General features: G+C 43.0%; 1 protein-coding gene across 1 annotated transcript; it reads right to left on the reverse strand.

The window, feature by feature from the left end:
• Positions 1-13,630: 13,630 nt before the first annotated feature.
• LOC144486027 (putative G-protein coupled receptor 139) lies at positions 13,631-14,521 on the reverse strand. Its single transcript, XM_078204138.1, has one exon. The coding sequence runs from the start codon at positions 14,519-14,521 to the stop codon at positions 13,631-13,633; it is 891 nt and encodes a 296-aa protein (XP_078060264.1).
• Between the last annotated feature and the right edge of the window lie 785 nt (positions 14,522-15,306).

Here is a 15,306-nt window from a genome sequence, read left to right on the forward strand (position 1 = left end):
CTAATCCGGCTGTAGTTAGCCTTCCCCCAATTTAGCACCCTGCCCGTAGGACAGCACTCATCCTTGTCCATTACTATCCTAAAGTTAACAGAGGTTGTGGTCACTATTGGCCACATGTTCCCCTACCGAAACTTTGACTACCTGACCGGGCTCATTTCCCAGAACTAGGTCCAGTAGAAACCCCTCTCTAGTCGGGCTATCTACATAATGTTGCAAAGAACCTTCCAGTATGCATTTTACAAATTCCTCCCCGTCCGGAACCCCAGCTCTAAGCACTTTCCAGTCTATACCAGGGAAATTAAAGTCCCCCACTGCAACAACTCTATATTTTCTGCACCTATCCAGAATCTCCTAACATATCTTTTGCTCCACTTCCCGTGGGCTGTTGGGTGGTCTGTAGTACACCCCCAGCATAGTGACTGCACCTTCCTGTTTCTGAGTTCCACCCACAGTGACTCAGCACATGACCCCTCTAAGTTGTCTACCCTCTGCACCGCGGTAATATACTCCCTAACTAATATCGCTACTCCCCCACCTTTTTTAACCCCTCCTCTGTCTCGCCTAAAACACTTATACCCCGGAATATTCAGCTGCCAGTCCTGTCCCTCTTTTAACCAAGTCTTCGTCACCGCAGCCACATCCAAATTCCACATAAGTATTAAGGCCCTAAGTTCATCTGTCTTAACCGTTACCCTCCTCGCATTGAAGCAGATGCACTCCAGACCTCCAGGCGCACTCAGGTCATCCTTGTTGGGACATTCCAATCGTGTGTTCTCACATTCTGATCCATTGCTGTAACATTGCAGTCGTGCGTTGTCAGTTTCTGGTACGTTGTTGAAAGATTACAATCCATTATTTTCAGATTATGATCTCCCTTCTCCCTCTATCTGGAGCACTTGTTCCTTGTTAGTACCTGAGCTGGTCGATCTGCAGACACGATGGGAGAATTCATTGAAATGAATCCTTATTAATAAAAGAAGGAAAGCTTCCAGTGGCACCGTTAAGTGCCATGGGTAATGCCATTAATTACAGTCACCAAACAAACAGATTCAGTTAATCTGTTACAATCCGAAACTTTTTACCCAGTATAGATGTGTTGAATGAGGGTCGGTGATGGACGTAATTGGGAATAGGGGAGGCCATGGCCCGAAACTGATCCAGTTAATTAATGCAGTAATGGAGAACGTCACAGTCATACGTATGGTTATTGAAAACGCGTATGAAAATGTTCCACTCCATCTGACGAAGGAGCAGCGCTCCGAAAGCTAATGGTATTTGCTACCAAATAAACCTGTTGGACTTTAAATTGGTGTTGTTAAAACTCTTACTGTGTTCACCCCAGTCCAACGCCGGCATCTCCACATCATTACTTCCATTTATGGACGCATAGAATTGCAAATCAAACACAAGATGTTTGTTTTAATGTTTATCTTTAAATCTCCCACTGGCACATTGAGTCGATTTCTGCCCACCCCATTTTTGTAAGAAGGTGAGGGCACAAGATTGACAGGCGTTGTTTTCTTAGGAGTCAGAACATGGACTTCAACCACATGCAGAGACTGGAGAAGCTTTGGTTATTTTCATTAGTGCAGATAGTTGGAAGTGGAGTGAATGCAAAATACTGCAGATGGTGAAAAACAGAAATAAAGAACTGTTTGATATGCTCTGCAGGACTGGCAGCGTCGGTGAAGAGAACAACCTCGTAACACAATAAACGCACACACACAGAAACACACACACACACACACACAAGCACACACACGTGTAATTGTGTCCAATGGACTGGAATGGAGAACAGAAAACTCTAGCATACAGATTGATGTGTAACTCTGACCAATAAACTGATATAAAACAGAGAAAACATTTATAGAAGGATCGGGTCATAGACTTCCTGCAGTAAGGAAGTAGGTTATTCGGCCCATTAAGACTGCGACGACTCTCCAAAAGAGCAACTTACTCAGGCCAACTTCCTACTGTAACCCCGTAAACCTGCGTATTTACCAGGTCTACTTCACCTAACCTACACATCTTTGGACATTCAAGGGAAAACTTAGCATGGTTATTCCATCGAAACTGCACATATTTGGGCTGTGTGAGGAATCCAGGTCACCCCGAGGAAACTCATGCAAACACAGAGAGAACTCGCAAACTCCACAAAGACAGTCACAAAAGCCGAAATCTTAGTTTGATCCCTGGCAGTGTGACATCTGTATTACAACAGATTGTGTTACTGTGAGAAGCAGAGATAAAATTCACAGACGCCTTGTCTCCTATGGAAAAGCCGTTTGTGTCAACGTGGACAAGAAATTGTAATTGAAACGAGATGTTGCTTCACAGCAATGCTTGTTCCCACATTGTGAAGAAAACTGGAATGGACTGCAGGTATCTTCGGGAGCACAGCTGGATATGTTATTTTGAACAATGGACAAGAATGCAAAATTAGATGTCCTTCCACAGAACAGTTTGAGGCCTCAGTCTGAACGTTGTCTTGCAACACAGAAGTTCTTCTCGAATACTGATGGAATTGTATTTGTCAGGCTGAAAGTGAAGGCAGAGACGTAGTTCCGGGGTACAGTTGGATCTGTTATTATGAGCAAATAATTGGAATGGATTGGAAAGGCTCTTCTACAATGCTACAGGGTGTGTCTTTGTGAAATAGGTGGATGCGACAGAGGAGCTGGATATGCTATTGTAAACTATATTGTAAACCATTTTACTTGGAGCAGTTCTTCTTCTGGATATGTTATTCTGAACAATATTGTGTACTACTGCCCAGAGGTATTTCAGATGGCAGTACAGTTGGATGCCTTATTCTGCATAGTCAAATGGAATGCAACATCTAGTTTATCATATTCAATCCAGATTGATGTGCTACTGTTAACAGTAAACTACAATGTAAGACAGAAACGTTCTTCTGCACACAGTGAAATGTGTTATTCCGATCAATCTAATGGATTGGAAAACATAGTTCTTAATAAGTCCTGCAGCTGGATGTGAAAAAGAAACAGGGTTTCATTGTACAAATAAATGCTCCTCTATAGCACAACTGGGGGCTAATGTGAACTATGGAATGAAAATTTTCACAGAGCTATTGTTCTGCAATACAGCTGAATATGTTAATGTGAACACTCGTGTGGGCTGGAAATGTGGAATGTTCTTCTGCTGTACAACTGGATGTTCCAGTGTGAACATTGGAGTGGGATCCTGCATAGCGATGTTCTTCGGACTGAAAGCTGGATATGTTATTTTGATAAACGGCTTGGAATTGAGGTGTTTGTGCAAGCTTACAGTACAACTAGATGTCATATTCTGAGCAATGTAATGTAATATAGGATCGATATTTTCCGCTGCAGAACAGGTGGAATGGAACACAAATGTGTACTTCTTCGGCTGAGCTGGAATGGTTATTGTGAACAATAGAGCCAACATTTAGCCAATATGCCGTATCTGCCATGCGCATATCCTATTCTTCCTGCGAATGTGACACCCTTTTATTTACTCTGACGGAATCTATGTTACTTTATTTATTAAACTACTTTTTTCGATCAATGACTTTATCCTGCGCTTCCAACCAGTGCCATCACTCTTCTCGGTCGGCCTTCCACGGGGAGGTTCACATAAGAGGTACACACTCAACGGCTGAGAACGGATTGTCTGTGCTCGTAACAAAAGCATTCGTTTCCAATATTTTCCTTGATGCCATAATACATCATATAGTTTGGAGTTCATGCTGAGAAATTCGCAGCTTGAACCTCTCCACAATGTGCAACTTTAGTGGTTCGCTCCTGGTGGGTAAAACTGGGACATTCCATGCAAGGTACGATCCTATGAGGACGACAATTTTGAAGCTGCACGATACCAATGCGACCCTGCCTTTGAATACCCACCCCACCCTCACTGTTAATATGCTGACAGAGTGACCAGAGTGCGAAATGAAACAGGGACATCAGTGATAAATGCAGCGAGTTTCATTCAAATGACTTGAAAAGTAAAGTGTCAGTGTGTCATTGCATAGACAAAATCATCCAGAGATCCGAATAACAGGAATTAACATTGTCCTCCATCTGATCCGCAGGCACTGAATCCCGATTCGGTAGAAAATAAGCTTCCCCAAAAGGACGAAAATTGTAGCACTTTAAAGTCTCTGAACATTATGCGGGAATTTCGTTTTCCTCTTCTTGAAGTTGGTCAGCTCCACAGACTCCATCATTTTCTTAACATCCTGCCAAACAAAATCCAAAAGGATAAATTAATGCCACGACCCAAGAATCTGACGGGTCCTCGGCCTAAGAAAGTTGTGACTCGGTGAGCAATTGCTTCTCCTTGTGCTGCTTAACCGAATTGTTTGCACACTCCAAGCGAACAATGCACTGTGTGTGCTGGTGTGCATTGCTTGACATCTGTGTTATCAATATGCCATTAGCAGCCTTGCTGACAGGTTGCTGTGAACAAAGCTGTGGAATGTCCTCGGTCATCCTATCCCCTTCTCTTCGACTATTTTAAGACAGTCGCCAAATTATAATTTTGATGAATATTTTTCGAGCACTTCCATGCGTGAGCTAACCAACAATAGGAGCAGAGTATTTGTGCAAAGTAGCCGAAGTGAGGAGTGTCCATGTTAGAGGCAGGCTGGAACCATGTACTGCGTTCCCAGTGTTGTCTCGCAAATTCATATGCAGACCAGAGTTGAATCTTGACACAACATATAACGTTTTCAACGTTGAGAAAACAACGCCCCAGTCTGCCTGCCAGGAACATGTTGGAAATAAAACTACCAGCAAATCACAAAAACAAATTTCAGTTAAATGTGGATACAATCTTTTTGGAAGATTTTCGTTTCGAAAAATGGTTTGAAGGATGAGAAGAAAAATGATCAGAATGAGAGAGTGTTTTTGTGTTCGAGTATGTTACAGACACAGGGAAGAGAGTGCCTGCGGGGGTTTTGAACTGTGCTCGATGATTAAACCACCGTATCACTGTGGTGAAGTATGGGCAACTAAAATACCCGAGGCTGGTTAACTAACGCACGTTAAAACATCGATTTATTTTTGGTCAAAGCTTAGAGCTGACGTGGTTACATTTCCATTTGAGCAGGCCATTATCGGCTGTCCAGCCAAGCGGGGCTGATTAATTATAGCCAAATATCAGCCATATTCTGTTGGTATGATAATACAGCCTTGAAGGATCGAAAGGCCTACAAATGTTCCTCGAGACGTTTCATTAGATCCTTTACTGAGAAACGTCCAGGAACGTTTTCCTCATTTTCCATTAACCACCTCAGTGTCACAGTTTGACGAGTGGATCAGGGATGTTGTTTATATGCTGTTGCCCTGTCGTTCATGTTTAATGATCACACGGACATTCGGGTACTAATATTAGCATGTTAAATGAATGGTTCATTAATTGAGAGGACCAGTGACTGGAATCAAATAATAAATCATTCTTCAAGGTTTATGTGTCATTTTGGTGATAGTCAAAGTCATATCTGTCTCATGATTGATTCGGTGAGTTTGAAATTGAAATCTTCACTGTGCTTAAAGTAAAAATAATTCTTTAAGTAGGCTGCCATTTCGCCCATCGCCCCCATGTCGGCTCTTTGAAAGAGCCACCGAATTGTATCTATTCAACATATGCTCTTTACTCATTACGTTTCTTTTTGATTCGCTTTGAAATACTTATGAAAGCCCCTTTTCAAAATTTGCTATTGAATTTATTTCCATTTTTCGCTCGGGCGGCTGATACCTGATCTTGACATCTCCTTGTGTGGAAAACGATTCTAACCAAGTGCCAATTGGAGTTATGCTCAGTTTTCCTCATTTTTGTCTGATGAGATTCAAATTTCTTCCCGTGTACGTATCCCACTGACAGATGTAGAAATAGAACTCCACAGTTCTCCCCAGTGTATTTTGCCCAATATTCATCCATAGATCATTATTTTGAAAGCTTGCTGTGCAGATATTATGTCAACACTGATTGAGGAATGTTGTTACGGAAAATTAATTGAATCCATTTCTTTCCACCATTTCAACTGTGACAACAACTCAGTAGCGACTTAATATATGTACAGAGACATTCTGTGTTGTTGCTTGGTGCAAAATTCTTCTTTTCATTTACAATGTTACATGAAATTAATCTCTCTCTTCATGCTCTTTATATGACCCACCCACCCTCACACCTTTCACTCTCTTACATCTCTCTCGCGCTCTCTCTCTCTTTCTCTCTCCGTCTCATTGTCTCTGGCAGCCCCAGTCTCTAGATATGACCCACCAACTGCCAGTACAGCTGTCCAAACTCTCTCACTGAATCGCCATTTTGTCACTGAACAGGAATATCCAGTTATTATCTTCTTGATGATGATTGGCCTGAAAGCATTGAAGACAGCTCAAGACCAAACGATTTTTCACATAGAAATGTGGACAGCCTCGATCTGTGAGCTTTTCCTCACACCGTTCAGAACAATACTCTCTATTCTCACTGCCAACTATTTCTCTGCTCTGGGAAATACGATCTCGCTCTCTCACTTCCGATATATATATATATATATATATATATATATATATATATATATATATATATATGTATCTGGTATTTACATCTCTCTAATAACATCCCCTCTCATGGTTTCCTCCTTTCTTTCAGATCCTTGCTTTCCCCGTTCTCATTCTATATTTCCCCCAACTACGTTTTCTTGGCCCATCTCCTCCCTTCCTCGCTTTCTTTATTCGTGGCTGCTTCTCCTTCCCTCACCTTCGCCGTCTTCCTCTCAGGTGCCTCTCTCACCCTGCATTATCCAGCTGCCAAGTTGGTTCATTAATTGTAATTTCAATACGCGAACGTAGCGTAAAATATTTGCCACCTAAGTGGAACTTGCCTGTCAACACTTGCCATCCAGTCTGACATTTCTCTCAATTCCGAGGAATGCGCTATCCCTTGGTATGAAACCATAGCTCAATGCCAGTCTATGGGGACAATACACAGAATATCAGCTCTCGAGTGTCCATGTATCACCAACGCAATCAATTAAATAGAGCAATAATGACGTTTTGTTTTTATGTGAAGGGCATTGGGATGAATAGAGTTTCACCAATTCGCATGGAATACATGACAGGCCATGGTATAACTGCAAGATGTGGCATGAGTTGGCATGGACATCGGATGGGTGAGTGCTGTTGCGCTGTGTTTGTTTTTTGCAGCTGGGAAAAAAAAAGTCCTGTAAGAAGGCTCACAGCACCAGGCTAAAGTCCAACAGGGTTATTTGGTAGCAAAAGCCACTAGCTTTCGGAGCGCTGCTCCTTCGTCAGGTAAGTGGGAGTTCTGTTCACAAACAGGGCATATAAAGACACAAACTCAATTTACAAATAATGGTTGGAATGCGAGTCTTTACAGGTAATCAAGTCTTAGACGTACGGACAATGTGAGTGGAGAGAGGGTTAAGCACAGTTTAAAGAGATGTGTATTGTCTCCAGCCAGGACAGTTAGTGAGATGTTGCAACCCCAGGCAAGTCGTGTGAGTTACAGATAGTGTGGCATGAACCTAAGATCTCGGTCGAGGACGTCCTCATGTGTGCGGAACTTGGCTATCAGTCTCTGCTCAGCGACTTTACCCCAGTCCAACGCCGGCATCTCCACATGAAAAAAAGTCCTGGAAAACAAAGGCGGAACAGTCTGTTCCGGCATTGATTCCAGAGCAGCATCACTCCTATTAACAACTACATCACTCCCAAATAAAAAGACCGAAAATAATTCGGTAACGGTTTCTCAACTCAGCTTTTCAGAATCTGGAAAGTACACAATTCGGATGATAATCTTTTATTCTCCAAGTAGAATTTGCCCAACTTCCACAAGATATCAACAGAACTGAAGTCCATAATGCCTGGAAGCAGTTCCATTGCACCTTGATTGCACTTTCTGTCATGCCTTCACTCTCTTTGTAAAGTGTGATTATAAACTATACTGCAGTCTGGACCAGTAATAGATTGATTTTAACTGGTGCAGTACATCTTGTTTTCTATAGTATATGGTCCGACTGATAAGTGACCCAGCTTACATATTTTCCAGGTTCTCAGTTTAATTTTTCTTGCTTTTCAGCATTATTTAGTTTTTATTGATTCATTTGGGGATTTGCCCACACCTGGTTGTCTTTGAACGGAATGGCTTGCTCGGTGATCTCAGATTATTGAAGAATCAATCAGATTGCTCTGCATTTGAGTTGGACGCAGGGTAGTCCAGGCTGGAAGGTTATCTTTCTTTAAAAACCCGACTGAACCAGATGGGATTTTGCGACAGTCGACAATGGTTTTACCGTTCACTATTGGAGATATATTTTCAGATTTTTATTGAGTGCAAATATTTCGATCCGCCTGGAGTTTAAACTGGATTTGGAGATTGTAGCGCTGGATCTCTGGAATATTATCCAGAGAGAATCCCGCTCCGCCACCGCCTCCCAGGTCACCTATTTGTCGTAACGTGATGCGAGAATTGTTTTGCTGATGTATTCCACTTGGATAGTTTGTCCACTTGATACAGCTCATGTCCCACAGTCATATCATGAAATGTCTCCATTCCAGTTGGACAGCGAGCATGGAAATCGAAGTATTATCCTGAAAACATTTCGGAAAACCTTCTCATTCCTATGCTTTATTCCAACACTAACACATCTGATTGGTAAATAAATGGGTTGTACATTCGTCACTATATATATTTTTCGCATAGTTTCCACATCTGTCTGATATCTCTACAAATTTGGAACTCGATCTCAGGTATTTTTTGGAGCCCAGTGGAATGCCCACATAAACGTGGCCATGCAAAATTCATTTCACAAATCCAGCTGAATTAGTTCATTCATTCTTCTCTCAAGGCCTTGCGAGTTGTGCTCACATCATGGAAATAAAACATGGCGTTGAGATAGCGGTATGTTTGGTATTTTGATGGAGATATTTTCTGTCATACAGCTGAAAGCAGAGTTGCCACCCTAGATATTTGTGTTTGAATAATGCCGCTTTTCAGCTGCTTACCAGTTGGTTAAAACTTTGCCTTGCCCACAAAAATGACAGGAAATGATACCGTTGCTCCCGGTTGCTGCAGACTGCGGCCCGCAGACATTTGGATCCGAATCGCCCCGTCATCGAACTTAGCCGTTGAAATCTTCATGTGCAGGCTTTTTAAAATGTCAACTGTGGTCATCCAATAACATACTGGACTCTTTATTGCTTGGCTTTTTTTAGGCTCACTGCTAAGCCGATCAGCAGCCAATGTAGGGAGGACGAAGCCTATGTTTGAACCAGCAGCACAAAGTCAGTCCCAGGTTAGTTATTTTTGATTCCAATTTTGGGAGGAATGAGTGACAGGTCAGTGCAGCCTAGAGCAGCTGCAGAATCCCGGCGGCTGGAATGATTTGATTTCAGTAAGAAGTCTCACAACACCAGGTTAAATTCCAACAGGTTTATTTGGTAGCAAATAACATAAGCTTTCGGAGCGCTGCTCCTTCGTCAGATGGAGTGGAAATGTGCTCTCAAACAGTGCACAGAGACACAAAATCAAGTTACAGAATACTGATTAGAATGGGAATCCCTACAGCCAGCCATGTCTTAAAGATACAGACAATGTGGGTGGGGGGAGCATTCAACACAGGTTAAAGAGATGTGTATTATCTCCAGACAGGACAGCCAGCAAGTCCAGGAGGCAAACTGTGGGGGTTACTGATAATGTGACATAAATCCAACATCCCGGTTTAGGCCATCCTCATGTGTGCGGAACTTGGCTATCAGTTTCTGCTCAGCGACTCTGCGCTGTCGTGTGGCGTGAAGTCCACCTTGGAGAACGCTTACCTGAAGATCTTCAGGTAAGCGTATCTTCAGGTAAGCGTTTTCCAAGGCGGCCTTCACGACACACGACAGCGCAGAGTCGCTGAGCAGAAACTGATAGCCCAGTTCCGCACACATGAGGATGGCCTAAACCGGGATGTTGGATTTATGTCACATTATCAGTAACCCCCACAGATTGCCTCCTGGACTTGCAGGCTGTCCTGTCTGGAGACAATTCACATCTCTTTAACCTGTGCTTAATGCTCCCCCCACCCACATTGTCTGTATCTTTAAGACCTGGCTGGCTGTAGGATTTCGCATTCTAATCAGTATTCTGTAACTTGATTTTGTGTCTCTGTGCACTGTTTGAGAGCACATTTCCACTCCATCTGACGAAGGAGCAGCGCTCCGAAAGCTTATGGTATTTGCTACCAAATAAACCTGTTGGACTTTAACCTGGTGTTGTGAGACTTCTTACTGTGTTCACCGCAGTCCAACGCCGGCATCTCCACATCATGATTTGATTTGATTAGACCGCGCTTCCTGAGGCCCGAGGCAGCGTATAATTTAATTTGTTCCTGTATTGGGAGAGGGGTGTGGTCAAATCACGAGTGCGGTTCCTCAGAAACTTAATGCGGGACTGGACCGGGAACAGGGGAAGTCGCGGAGCGGCTGAGATGTGTGAAGCTATAGCTGGCCTGGGATGTGAAAGTCACAGCTGGCTTGGGATGTGTGAGTCACGGGAGAATTGGGATGTGTGAAGTGATGGCGGACCCAGAAAGAGAAAAGTTTCGTTGGGTGCAGGCATGGTGATCTGGTCACGATACGGAGGTGAGAGTTTTTGTGCAGTGAGAGTTGTTTTTTGTGAATTCCTGCGCCACAGTGCGTGAGATCGTGTGTGGCAGTGATTGTGTGTGTGTGTGTGTGTGTGTGTGGTAGACAGAGTGAGTGGTTTGGCAGTCAGAGTGAGTGGCTGTGTGTGATGTCAATGAGTGCGCGTGACTAAGTGCGTGACTGAGTTGAAGTGAAATTGAGCGATTTTGTGCGCACAGCAGTAAGAATCAGTGAGAGTCAATGGCAGCGACGGCATGTTTCTGTAACATTGAGGGTTGGCCTGTGTGTCACTGAGAGTGGGTGTACATCTGCAGCATTGAGGAAATGAGTGAGTTAGAGTGACTGTACCTTACTCTCAGTCCCACGACTCTCCATTACTCTCAACTTTCCCCTCCAAGATATACACAAGAACCAACGCGCAGTGACTGAGGATGAGTTAGTGAACAGCTTGAGACAGGGAGGATCACATAAATGCTGAAACCTTCGCTTGGTAATTTTTGCTAAATTTTCGCTTCAACTTTTCAAGTTAATGAAGTGACATTATTTTCATTTCTCTCAGCATTTCAAAATAATGTTCATAAAGCCTGAACAATATATTGAAGTTCAGTATATTGTGGTGTCAAGTTGTATTATTCCAAAATGTTCTATCAGCAACTTGATGGAGAAAACATGCAAATATGATTCCCCGAACGACAAGTTTGCAAGAGCCAGATCCAGGACTAACAAAGCGAGTCCAGTGATCACAGTCTTTGCAACAAACAAACCTGTTGCATGCACCTTAATCTCTGCACTAATCGCTCACATGCACATATGGGTATGTGGAAGAATGAGATTCTCAATCTCAGCTCGGACATTTTATGTGAAAGGGAACAATTTTTTTCATTTTCTTTTACATTGTTGAGATAGGAACCCTCCGCAGTTCAGTGTATAGTTCACATGATCAGGCAGTAAGCTACTGATTCACTTGGGAAATAATTTACTCCGCTGAATTGTTGCAGTTTTTCTGACCGTGTGGCGGGAGGTTTCCGATCTATTTCATGCTTTCAGAAACTTAATTTTTTGGACCACACACTGCTGTAAACGAAGACTCAATAATTACATTTGCTCCAGAGAGAAAAAAAATAGACTATGTGCCGATGCATCTAGCAAAGCATTAACCTGCATGTGTTAGCAAACGAGTTTGCATATACAGGGTTAATAAAAATGCTCGTCTTGTATGATGCTCTTGTTCTATGGTATCTGAAATATATAGTTTCAGTCTGCATAGGATATTTCAGGAACTAAAACTGGGGGTCGTGTAATTCTGAATAACGAGAACGAAATGTGAGTTATTCCCTACTTGGGAATAAGGGAGACAGCGGTTGCCCTGCAGATAAATTGGGCAGTAAGTGGGCTCAGGGACGGCATTTTGTGGCAGAAGGCCGAATAAGGGGGGATCTCCCGGCTACAGGAAGCATATTTACCGGGGATATAAAAAAAACTGTAGAAAGCCGAGCTAAGAGGAAACAAAAAACGAGAAGGAAAAGTAAGAGGTCACAGTTGGCATACGGGGAAATTTCGGTCGAGAACAGAGATTAATTAATCACTATTCCTAGCCAATTACAATTAAAACAGAAAAAAAACGAACTGCCACTGCTGCAAATGTGAGAGAAGGAAACATAGAAATGGAGGCAATATTCATCACCTGCTGAAGCGTTTCCAGAGAGAACGAGAGGTAAGGATTGTCTTCTATTACCTTTGATCGAAGCGGGGACAATAAAGGGAGAACTAGGTTATTCCAGTGCTGTTGAGCAACAATTATCAATTGAAACTCTAATCTGATAAACTTGTGAAGGCAAAATATAAAATATGTATTTCGGGCAGCACAGTGGCACAGAGGTTAGCAGTACGGCCTCACAGCGCCAGGGACCCGGGTTGAATTCCAGCCTCGGGTGACTGTCTGTGTGGAGGTAACACATTCTCCCCGTGTCTTGCAAGGATTTCCTCCGGGTGCTCCGGTTTCCTCCCACTGTCCAAAAATGTGCGGATTCGGTTGATTGGCCTTGATGAATTGCTCCTTTGTGTCGGGGAAATAGGAATGTAAATATGAGGGGTTATGGGGATGGGACCTGAGTGGGATAGTTGTCGGTGCAGGTTCAATGGGCGAAATGGCCCCCTTCTGCACTGCAGATTCCATGATTCCAACTGCTTTCTCCAATGTTGCTTAAAATTTGAACACTTTTCATGTTAAAGTGATAACTTGTATTGTTCTTGCGCTTTCTACATCTCCTGACGTCATAAAGAGACATAGTGTCAAATAGACATGTATTAATGTTTAATCTGCTTTCGTTTCCGTAATTTAGGACATTAGTCATACGAACACGAGTGTTTTAAATCCATTTGAGTGCTCAAGTGAAGCTCGCCTGTTCATATTTCATCCAAATGATCTTATCAAACATAATAGCACCTTCCATAAGTACGGACAGTCTATACAGCACGACCTTCAAAAGAGATTATCCGACATAGCAGCTGCAGCACCGAGTGTACAGCATTCCCAGCGCACTGGCATTCTGAAATCATTCCACTTGTGATGGAAAAATAAACAAGCGAACGCAGAGAAGTGGCGGTCCGTTTCACCAAAAGTGGCTCATCCATTTCTGTCCCAACATGTTATCTAAAAACTGCCGACTACCTAAAATAATTGATGAGCTTGCAGACTCCAATAATTATCACAATTTTATTGCAGGTCCATAAATGTACTTCAACTTTCGATCGATATCAATACGCTATAAATTGTAATTATTTCACTGTGAAATTACAATTATAATTCCACTTGTGATGGAAAAGTAATTGTAATTTCTGCTTAACCCAGTTGTGTTGATTTATTTTACTAGTTTACAACTTCAAAATGAACTTCTAATTGAAAATCGTTTGGAAACAAATATTGTCGTGAATTAATTGCATCAATTATAATTTGTCTGTGGGATCGTACATTCGCGCCATTGCCTGAATATTCAGTCACGTGCAACAGTCGTTTTAGTAATTAGATTTTTCCCACATCGCAGCGTCCTTCTCAGCTCTGCCCTGAATTTGGATTGGGTTAGAGCGTACATACACGTGCTGGTACAACAGTTCAGTGTACTGAGCATGTCAGCGCTTTCATGAATCACAGCAACAGGGTGGTTGAAGTCGGGGAAACTGTAGCTTTCAGTGAGCCGTGAGAAAAGGAAGAGGCCGATTGTCGGCATCCACAACAAGATGAAACTCGCCGAGGCGGCAAAGAGCAACACCAGGGCTTTCCTCCGATTCTGCATCTCGGGGTCCCCAGGACTGTGAGCATCTCCCCGGAATCCCCGCCGGACACGACTGGCCGCCAGGACGTGCCTGCCTGTCAACAGGTTGAGCAGCACCACAGCGAAGTAAGGAACTAAGGGATTTAAAATAATGTTCATCCAGTCAAATGCTCTCCAGGCCTGCTTAGATTCAATGCTGAGACCGTCTCTATGTTCGTTTTGCAGGTTTTTATGATCATAGTAATGTATATTTGTGAAATAATTTGGGATTCTTCTGAAATATGTCGCAAGATAAATCACCACAACTACCAGAGCTGCAGATTTCGGAGTACAGTAAGTTCCTCTGAACTTCTGGCAGCAGATTGCCACGAAACGGTCAAAGGTGAAGGACACGGTTAGCCATACTGAGCAGTCAATCACAGCGGTACTCATGATGGAGTTGAGGCCATAGGCAACGCTGTTAAGGTAAAGCACCTGTGGGAAATTGGGAACCAATATATGGTTTACCAGAACAAGAAATGAGAGGACCCGGACGTTTGCCGTGATCATGGCGACCAGGTAGATAGTAGTGCTCTTGCACAGACCGCAGTCTCTGAGTTGGAGTGTTAGCATCGTGATTAAGTTGGCTGCAATAAACAACAATTAAGAGAGGTTGGACAAACGAGCTACATGACTTAGAGTGAGTTCGATAATGTGAAGCCAATGTCCATTGGCTCAAATGCAATGTTTATTTTAACACTGTTATATGTTCATAATAGCCCCCACCCTGAAAACTTCAAACACTCTGCAGTACAGCAATTCTCCTTCAATTTTACTGGAATCCATGCTTCAACGTTCCGGTTTCTATCGTCTATCTAACTTACGCCTGTAACTCGCTGCCACGTTTCTCTTCTCCAATCAGATGTTTTGTAAAATGTCCGACAAGACGGCAAGGTGAGATCTTTAGTGATAGATATCCACAGCTGGATATCTGGATGTCTTGGCAGCTAAACAAATGGAGCACAGAATGCAGACAAGAAATCAAGGATTCTCCAGCGCCTAGATTTGGAAGACTGCAAATATGAAAGATGGTCGTGATGTTGTATTAAATTAACGGTGCACTGGAGGGCATGGCCATAGAAGAGATTGGAAGTGACAAAGCGAATGTTACATGCTCGCGTGCAGTTCCAGGGCATTAGGAGGAAGACACGGAGAATGTTAGCATTCATTTCAAAGGGGCCGAGTGTAGAATTGTGGAACTCGTGTTCAGCGTTGAAAATAAGTTTTGTGACACCCCCGAGAATTCTGTGTGGAGCTTTGCGCTTCTGACACAAGGTTGGGAATACTTGCATTTTTGGAAGCACTCAGTGATAGCAATTGCGAGCTTTTGACTGACGAGGCAACGTTCGACATGTGGG

Source organism: Mustelus asterias, unplaced genomic scaffold, assembly GCF_964213995.1.
Source record: "Mustelus asterias unplaced genomic scaffold, sMusAst1.hap1.1 HAP1_SCAFFOLD_273, whole genome shotgun sequence".
Lineage (NCBI taxonomy): Eukaryota > Metazoa > Chordata > Chondrichthyes > Carcharhiniformes > Triakidae > Mustelus > Mustelus asterias.